This window comes from Lepidothrix coronata, unplaced genomic scaffold (genome assembly GCF_001604755.1).
Source record: "Lepidothrix coronata isolate B3197 unplaced genomic scaffold, Lepidothrix_coronata-1.0 Scaffold231, whole genome shotgun sequence".
Lineage (NCBI taxonomy): Eukaryota > Metazoa > Chordata > Aves > Passeriformes > Pipridae > Lepidothrix > Lepidothrix coronata.
The window spans coordinates 1,212,807-1,222,676 of NW_016690411.1; the positions used below are offsets into that span (position 1 = coordinate 1,212,807).

Consider the following 9,870-nt stretch of genomic DNA (forward strand, 5'->3'; position numbering starts at 1 on the left):
AACTTAAATAGAAGTTTGTGTCCATTTCAGTTTCTCTACTCTTTACAAACTTTACCCCTGCAGCTTATTAAACTCCCTCTCCAGTCCACAAAGTATTTAATGGCACTGTTACTAGTACAGTTATTTATCTGCCTCCTGGAGAGGAAAAGTAGTATGTCAGTCTTACACAAAGAAAAAAATCAGTTTTAATGTGGCAGGCATACTGGGAGGTTAATTTATTAAGCAAACTCCACAACTAGCAGTACTTGGGCAAAGTGAGGGCACTGGGTGTAGTCCCTGCCCACCTTGCAAATGACAAAATTAATCCTCCTCAGTTGAGTATAATGACCTACTAAAAACTTTTCATATGGTTTCTATAACTTTATAAATTACCTTCTTATTTTTTAAAAAAACTAACTGTGGTATGTATTTCTCTTCTCATTTATGCATTCAAAATAACCAAGCTTTCTGGTACTGCACTGAGTATCTGTTCTTAAATTAAGAAAAAATCTAGATTGGTGAAAATTGCAGCTAATTATAGTACAAACTATTTGGCACTCAGATCAGTTCAGTAACCAATTATTTGAAGAGTAAGGATTAAGAGAATTAACTGTACCATATATAACTACCTTCAGTCAAAAAGGAAGACAATTTTTTCCAAAACTTCACCAGAATATCCTACAATTTCTTTTGTGGTTGTTGTCTTTCCTCTTTGTTTCATGAGTCAACAGGTTCCTTATAGAATAAATGACAAGTCTCATCAGCAAACAAATCTTCCAGTTAATTATTTCTTTTTTCAAATGTTTTGCTTTTTCTACTACTGTGTTTTCACACTGTTTTAGCAACATGTATGTTATAAGGAAAATGTGTCATTTAAACACAAGATCTTTTTCTAATATAGAAGGAAAACATCTCGTGACTGAAAACAAGCCCCACTTATATACCACTGCTGCATACACACAACTACTATACCAAGGCAAAACCATTACTGGGGTATGGATTGCTCTTGAAGTTTTTTTCATTTATTCTATTTGGATTTTACAGTTTTGAATAACAGCTGCACATGAAAACACAGAAAATTTTCAGGTACATCAGGGCCAGATTAGCATTCACAAGTATAGCACTTCTTAATTTTTTTTTTCTTTAAAAAACAGAACAGTCAACAATACCACTTTCATATTTCCATTCATCTGGAACAACATTTGGTTTTCATCAAGGCTGAGGACGTGCTCATCTTGAAGAAAGCATCTATAAATTTCATTCTAGTAAGAAAAAACTTGCCTTAATCCAATGTTTGACTCACATTATTCAGCACAACAACATGTTATCATCAACTACTCTGGGAGCTAACAAGAGATTACTAAAAATAATCTAGTAATGATAGCTACAATAAGGTAATAGAAAGCAAACAGAAATATTTCATTTTCTTCATGGGAATGAATTATTTCCTTTTACCCTCTGATAGTCTACATGAAACCCCTGTGAGTTACTGCTGTTTTTGTCTTCGCTCCATAGGAGAGGTGCTAACCACCGAGGGGAGGTTTAGAAAAGATTGTGTTCTGGTTAGCATACAGCACACACCATTTGACAGCTACTAAAAAACCACTTTAATTACTTTAACTGAATTTTGTATAAGCAATCTGTGATCTAATCCTCCTCAGTTTCATGTTCAGTATTGAACACCACAGCAGAACCATCACTGCTCAGTGTGACCTTGCCAGCAATGAGTTTGCATAACTTCTCAAAGGTACCACACAGTTGATTCACTTTGGGAAAAGAAAAGATTGCTGCAAGAGGTATACAGACCTCATTTCCATTGACAAATGGTTCCATGGCTTTATCAACAACCAGTTTTCCAAGATAGTCTGAAAAAGAGTTGACTGAAGGCTGGAATTCAGATTTTCTTTCAGGATCATCATCACACTCCTTGTGTTTTGACATTAAATGGTGCTTAATGTTTTGGGCTGTGAAAATAACTTCACTGACAACTGCATTCTGCAAGTACTTCTCATCTTTCAGACTTGGATACACTGCTTTGAAGACCTTTACAACATACAAGAACATATAAAATGTTTATCACTATCACAGGGTCAGAGTTTTAACATCTGCTGTCAAAAACCCCTCTAAAATGTGAACATAATTTTTTATTCAACCCTGTTTTGCTTATTAAACATTTTCAGATACCAAAAACTAGGCAATATGAATTGATTTTATATATTACAACTACAGTAGCAGTTAATGGAATTTAAAAAAAAACAAATACAAGCTTATACCTGCAAGCTACACTCATAGAATGTGCAAGGTTAAGTCCTGTAATTCCTTAGTTCTTTTTAATAATTCTCTTACTTTTCACATTACTCATGATGAGGTGCTGGTGACAGTTCTAAACTACTTCTGAACTGTCATCTGGAAAACAGGACTACAGCATGTCATTTATTCTGTTTTCAGAATAAAACATTAAATATGCTTTCACAGCTGCAGGGGACACTAAATATAAATTGTGACACTAAAATATGTGAACCTGTGTGTTCTACACTGAGCTTTACTCTGAGGCAATTAAGGAAACTAGGCAGGCAAACTCATTCCCACCAGCTTACCAGGAAGTGCTTTATATCAACAGGGTACCAATGAACTTCCACTGTCTGTAATTATTTCCTACTTTTCAACTGCATCCTGAAATATTGATTTATTCCCGTAAATTAGTTACATAATAAAAATTACTTTGATAAGAAATGCAGGAGATTAACACTCCTGTTTAAACTCAAAGGAATATCAATGTCAAAACTCCCTCCTTAATGGCCCTGTAACAGGAGATAAGGAAAGCAATTTCTAGTACAGGTCCATCACCTAGACATATTTCCAAGTTTGTTGAGCATTACAGACCACTTCAAGATTTTATTAATGGCAGTAGATGGCAGGTGACATTTCACATGTATAGAAATTTGAAATACAGAAATTACAAATGTTTTTATGGCTTGGAAACTACAGAAGATATGTTTGTGTTTCAGTTCAGGTCACAAGTCATTTGAAGATACATATATATTTTTACACAAAGAACTGTGTATGTATGTTCATTGAAACAAGGCCTCATAAAATTGAAAAAAAAAACCAAAAAACAGTGTATTTATTTTTGCATTATTACTTCATGTTGTCTCTGAAAAAAATTGATTTATACCACAAGGCATTTAGCTAGAAATGCCTTTTTTCCTTTTTTTTTTTTTATGAATCTGAAAGATGTGTAATTGCCAACAACCACATAATAAATGAAATGAATGACTAGAGGAAAAACTATAAAAATAGTATACCTGGCAGAATTGAAAATTTTTATTCTAAAGATAAGAGTATGTTAAGAATGATTATCCATAGTGTTGTTTAGCAAATATTCTAAAAGTTAAAGGCCTTTATACAATTAGAAACACAAATCATAGAATGAGACTCTCTTGATCTGATGGTGTGTGACAGAGCTAAGACTGGATAGCAATAGTAGTCCATGGTAACAACACTTTCATGTGCAGTCATAGACAATTTTACTATTTATTTATACCTCTAAAGGAAGAAAATAATACTTACTGTTTTGTAAACTGCTTCAGTGGGTTTCTCATACTGAACAGATCCACCAGATCGAGGATATTTTCTAACAAACACACCTATTTGGGTACAAAACCCAACATTCTCCATTCCTTTTGGTGGGTGCCCTACACCAGTAAATTCCACGGAGTAATCATAGCATCTAGCAGCCTCCAGAGCCCTAAGAAAGACAAATTATTCCAATCATATGAAATATTCATCTTTTCATGTGATAAACATGCACACTCAAGGAGAAGCAAGACCCTGAGCCTGTGAATGCTTGAGCCCAACTTCCCTAACAATACTCACATGCCTGAAGATAAGTGCTGTCAAAACTTGCTGTATCAGAGCTGTAATCATATGCCTGCCACAGTCTGAGTCACTTAGTATCAGTAATTTAGGCATCCAAACATTACCATTATTTCTAAACTGTGTGCATAGAAAGTTCATGCTCACAGTTGCTTAGTCACCAACTTAAATATATTAGAACTGAGCTACAACCTACCAATTTCCAAGAACAAAATTATTTGAGAAGAACTCATAAAAAGTATACACAACCCAAAACCCCAGGAGACCAGTTAATAGGGAAAAAAGGGGGGTTGTCGTATATGTATAAAGAGTAAAGTCTACCTAATAAAGGTTACAACAGGGTACATGACATCTAAATGAAAACCACCTTGTAGTACTTCAGCCAGTGTGAACAAAAGGATGGGGCAGGGAACTAAAATGGCACTATCTACCTGCATCATTCTCCATGAGAAAGTAGTAAACTAAATTAACATCCCATGTATTTTAGAGAATATTGCAATACTTATAGTTCACAACACAAAGACTTTGTGTTTACAGCTTAAAAAAAAAAAATCACTCGTTCAGTGGTATCAATATTTTTAATTCACATATATCTAAAAGCAGAATCTAAATTTCCTTAAAGTCATAAAAATGGTCTCTACTAATAATGCAGGCAGGTTTTAGTATCCTTATGTAGGGAAAAATATATGCTTCAAGCTTTGCAAAACTACATACTCAAAAATCACTGGATACTTCAAAGTCTGTGGCAGAAACAACATAATTTAAGGGGCAAAACTTCCAAGATACAGTTTCTTCCACAACTGCTTGACAGTTGAATGTTATCACAGGACACATATCCCTCTTGCTTTTATTTTTATTACACCTACCGATACTAAGAGTCAGACGGATTTCATGTAATCCTCTGTCATGTACATACGTTTTGCATTTCATTGTGCCATGATCCACCAAACTATCCTCAGTTTTATCCAACATGCCCTGCTCTATGGTTATTTCATAACTCTGCTTGCACACTCTTACAGAAAGGTCTGGACTAACTGAGCACTTTGCACATACATACTGAGCACATTTCTTAGGGTTTTATAAAGCATTTCTATATGCGAAAAGGCTAATTAATACCTTACACTTCAAATGCGTTAATTGTAATAAAGGTATACAAAAAGGTAGGTAAAAGTTTTCAATGTTTTCTGCAGAGCAGCTACAGTAAAAGCAAGTCAACTTAACCACCATCATAAAACACAAAACCCACAGAACATGCTTAACTACTTACCAGCAAAGAAACATTTCACCAAGTCAGGAGGTGACACTTCACTGACAGCAAACTACATATGTGAAAATGCCATTTGTTTCTCACACTCCTGGGCACCCAGAGCTGTCAGCATACATGTTCAGTGAGCTTACCAGCTTTGAAATTGCGCTTGGTTCCACTCAAATTTGTGATCTGGATGCCTATTCAACACCACTCCTGGAAGCAAAGGGTTAAATTCAGAATTTGGAGTACTGATCACAACCATGCTTGGAGCCATGAAACCAAACACCACTTCAGGAAATTTCTTCAGCTCTGATTCTTCCAGGTGTTCTATTCTGAAAAGAGTAAATTGATGTCTGTGTTTAAAAAAACCCTATGATACTTTAATCTTAACAACCAGCCAAAAAAAAAAAAACCCAAACCCGTATCTGTAATTTGTAATTTTACACCTAGCTCTGCAATATCAGCAGTGGCACTGTGGCCAAGTGGCCACACAGGGGTTTTGTCTGACCAAATCTCCTCTTGCATTTTGCAATTTTTCATCAGTATCTTTCTCCCACCATATGCAAGCACCACTTGAATAGCTTAGTATGGCTAATTTAAGCACAAGTTAGAGGATGCCGCTCTTCTATTTGCTACTTTTCTACTTCTACTCTTCTGCTTGAAAGGTTTGATCAAGTCTGTTTGGAGCATGGACAAAATTCCAAGCTGAACTCTAATGAACTTAGAAAAATGTAGAGCATTGGCCTAATACTCACAGTTCAATACATGTCACCAAGTCAAAACCAAGCATGCAAGGATCTTTATGGGCCACTGAACCATGATGCAAGGTAACAGTTAGGGATCTTTCAGATGGTTGCAAATAATCAAAAGGAAGAGGAGACAACGTATGCCTACAAAGGTATTAAAAATAAGATGTTACAGAAAGGACCTTAAGGAAAATTTTACACATAAATGAACTAGTAAACACCCTACATAGATATCTCATGAATCTCAAAAAGGTTAACTATTTTACACGGATATAAAAAAGAATATCCAATACAAACACTTTTCATGACTACCTACAACAGGACAGAAAGAGCAGAAGTTAATCCAGAAGCTGTCCTTGATGTTTACAAAAATTTCCACTACATTTTCAAGTCACTTGGAAAGCCACTTGTAAGTTCTGATAGTAGTTCAACACTAGACACACAGTAAGTCTGATTTAGACACACTTTGCAGGGTTTTGGGGGAAGTTTTAGGCACACATATTACCTATTTTTTCCAAATGAAAGACACTGAGAAACCAAAGTATATGTGCAAATTTCATTCTGAAATACTGCATTAGACAAAATACACAATAAATGTTAAATATAAAAGGTTACTTCTCTTCATTCTTGAGAAAGAGCAAGTGATAACATCAGCATCTAGATCCTACATATTCACTGAAATTGTATTAGTGAGCTTCCAAGAAAGAAATTTATGTTCACCAGTCTGACCAATGCTTCAAAGATCATATAAACCTCTCATTTTAGAGGCTTCTAAACCAGACACCACACACTGAGCTAAGCTTTCCATTACAAAAAAATAAACAAGAACCAAGACCCCACCACGGTGACTAAAAGAGTTACATGCACATTTCAAAAAAGATTCAAACTGATCTTTCTGAAGACAATAATAAGCATAAACTGAAAACTAATACAATGCATTAGTGCCTTTACAAACAGTGTATGTCTCAGGTGTGCACACCTTCAGGGCCTTTCCATGACCCAGACCTCTGGCTACATTAGGTGACATTACGGGCACCCACAGCCCAGGGGGCCCCAGGCACAGACCCAATGTAACCAAGGCTGACAGAGAGCTCTTCAACTGCCAGCTGGTATTTCTGCAGTTACCGAACTCTAAAACCTCTACAAGCAGTAATGCAACATGCCACTTGTATTTGGTTTCCGTGGCAAGGTTTTGCTAATCAGGGAGCTCCAGAGGTGGCTTTTCTGAGGCAAAGCCCATGGTTGAGCAGGGGAAGGACTCCTCTCCTCGAAGATGAAGCAGCAGCAGAAATAACATGTGAGGAACTGACTGTAATCCCCATTCCCTGTCTCTTTGTACTGCTGGTGGGGAGGGAATAAAGTTAAAGTTGGTAAGGAGTGAGAGTTGGGGGTAAAGATGTTTTTAAGATTTGCCATAGGTCTCATTATCCTACTCTGATTTTGATAATAAATTCAACTAATTTCCGCAAGTCAAGCCTGTTTTGCCCATGATAGTAACTGGTGAGTGATCTGTCCCTGCCCTTTAACTCATGAGCCTTTCATTGTGTTTCCTCTCACCTGTCCAGTTGAGGAGGGGAGTGACAGAGCAGCTTTTGGTGAGTACCTGGCCTCCAGCCACAGTCAACCCACCACACCACTACATCAAGACAAATAAAACCTTAAAACACAATCAAAGAGCTTACATTTTCTCTTCCATTACACTTGCAGAGATATCTAGCCCAGCTAACACTTCAATGCAACTGCAGAATTTCAGCATCCAGAGAAGCCTGCAGTCAGCACATCCTAAATCTGCCACCTGTAAATTATATATTAAACAATGTGTAAATGCTATATATTTCCAAGCAATTTCAGAGATTTTAATAAAATTAAAAGTCCATATTTACATCAAAATAACTTTTTAATGATAAAGCATTTCACAACCAAAACTAAATGGTTTTTTCTTTTTAAAAAATGTATATGAACATCCTGCAAGATTTTTTAAAAGAATTAACCTTTTGTTATTACACTTATAAAAAAGTACATGTAGAACATCCCACTGACACTGGAAAATGTCTTCCACATGAATAACAGTAAGGTATGATTTTAAGTACCAAAGCTATAGCAATTTTCACATTCACCACTGCTTTTCACTGGACTGCTCTGAAAACAGGCTCACCAGCAGCCAAGTTACCAGCAAAGAATCTGCACAAAACAAGTTTACAGGTTCAGTCTAATGTTTAAGTGGGGAACTCTGGGGATATTCAGACCACAAAATCAAATAATAGATATTCTTTTCTGTAAGCTTAAGAGATAGTTGGGTACACAAACCAACCCACCCTGTTCTTTCTCAGGCTCAGTCGAGGTTGAAGCACATTGCTATTCTCCCTGTGAAAATCCTGAATTGTTTCTATCCAGCTTATCTCTACCCCATGGGTAAGCAGAAAGTTTACCCTCTCACCCCTTCCACATCCTAAATCAGAAAATTCAAATCTTTAAATACAGATGCAACACTGGTGAATATGTTCTATTTAAAAGCAGATTACAGTGCCATGACCTCATAGATTTTCATTAGCTACCAGAATTATGATTATTTAAGTGCACTGCAGGCGCATTTCTCATAATTTTCTTGCATGCCCCCTAAAAGATTAGCATCAGTTTCAGAATTAAACACTGCAGATTTGGGAACTGCTTCTGGGGGAGGAAAGGGAGAGGACATGTTAGAAAAGAGCAAACACTACAGTACATAATTTAATTAATTTAACTTTCCCAAGTAGTATTGAAACAAGAGTTCTGGTACATTGAGACGGACAACACAAGAAAGGGTCACAAGCTCTTAAGCAAGTGGAGATGAGTGAGCCTCACATAATCCCACACTCTCAGTGTCACTTCTCAGCTGAGAACAGTCATGTGAATGATGAGGCAAACCTGATACTGCATATGGAACAACCAACTCTAGAAAGCAAATCCCAACTGTGATGAAAGCAGCTTGAACCGAATTACTCAGCTTTAAATTAAAACCAGAATGCCCACTACTCTCCAAAACAGGCTAAGGCATTTCTCTCATTTAAATAGTCTCATCTTCCCATCAAGTAACATTAATTATATGCATCCCTGAAAAACAACACATTATCACCAATTCAGTTTTAAACAGCAGCTCATCCAAAATTGTAATTGAGCTTGGTAATTGAGTCAAAAGGTTATCCGTGCATTTTGTCTTCCTGAGATATGAAGTGTCAACTTCTTTTCAAATTTATAACCTAGAGAGACAACAAAACATACCAACCTTCTTAGGTTTGTATTTCTCCACTAAATCTTTGACAAACTGGTAGCGTTGTTTGTACAGAGGAGGTGTAAATAACTCGCGCGAACTTTGGGCCTTTGGGCCCAGGGCCCCCCTGTAAGTCGGGGCCAGTGCCCTGGTGTCGCAGGCGCTCTGTGGTCCAGGCAGCAGCCGGAGCCCCCTGTAAGCAGGGCGGCAGCCTCTTTGGCCGCTGCTTGGCATGCCCAGCTGCCTTTGCCCAGAGGGCCCGGCTCCCCGCAGCGGCCGGGACTGCGCCGTGCGTCGCCGTGGTGAGTCCAAGTGAAGCTTGGAGACTTTTGTGGAAGCGGGGGGGCCTGTGGGTGGGCGGGGTGGGGCTTGGAGGTGTGCCTCCGGGGGCGTGGGGTACGGGTTGCCTTGGTAGGGAGGAGCTGGTGTTTCTCGGGCCCACCTGCCTCCTCCCGCCCTGGCAGAAGCCGTCGGAGAAGAGAGCGGAAGAGGCGTCGCGCGGGACTATTTAACAAATTGAGGTTATTGACATATTCCTCTAATACAAAATAAAGAAATACCTTAAATGCCAGAATTTTTCACAGATCAGAAAATCTCATCACTGGGCACAGAAGTACAGAGCAATGAGGATGTGAGAGCTCATAAAATACTTATGAGGGAAAATGTTATCAGGCTACTGCTCTCTTCATTGTCAAACAATTCAACCACATATTGTGAGATTTAAATCTTCCCCTGCAATGAGTGCATGAAACCAATTCAATTTCGTTTTACTT

General features: G+C 37.7%; 1 protein-coding gene across 5 annotated transcripts in view; it reads right to left on the minus strand.

Moving 5' to 3' along the window:
• The window catches only part of HENMT1 (HEN1 methyltransferase homolog 1), a 32,317-nt gene extending 22,732 nt beyond the window's left edge, over positions 1-9,585 (minus strand). For 3 of the 5 annotated variants that reach the window (XR_001877884.1, XR_001877883.1, XM_017834254.1), the window contains exons 1-6: positions 9,113-9,585; positions 7,533-7,645; positions 5,860-5,994; positions 5,254-5,436; positions 3,550-3,727; positions 1,786-2,022 (exon numbers count right to left, since the gene is read on the minus strand). Coding sequence is in view for 3 of the 5 variants with exons in the window: in XM_017834254.1 (XP_017689743.1) it covers positions 1,786-2,022; positions 3,550-3,727; positions 5,254-5,436; positions 5,860-5,994; positions 7,533-7,645; positions 9,113-9,331 (1,065 nt within the window). In the remaining 2 variants the exon portion in view is untranslated. Of the gene's footprint in view, positions 1-393; positions 2,023-3,549; positions 3,728-5,253; positions 5,437-5,859; positions 5,995-7,532; positions 7,646-9,112 lie in introns of those variants that run through there. The other 2 variants (XM_017834253.1, XM_017834252.1) reach the window with 2 other exon arrangements.
• Positions 9,586-9,870: the final 285 nt, after the last annotated feature.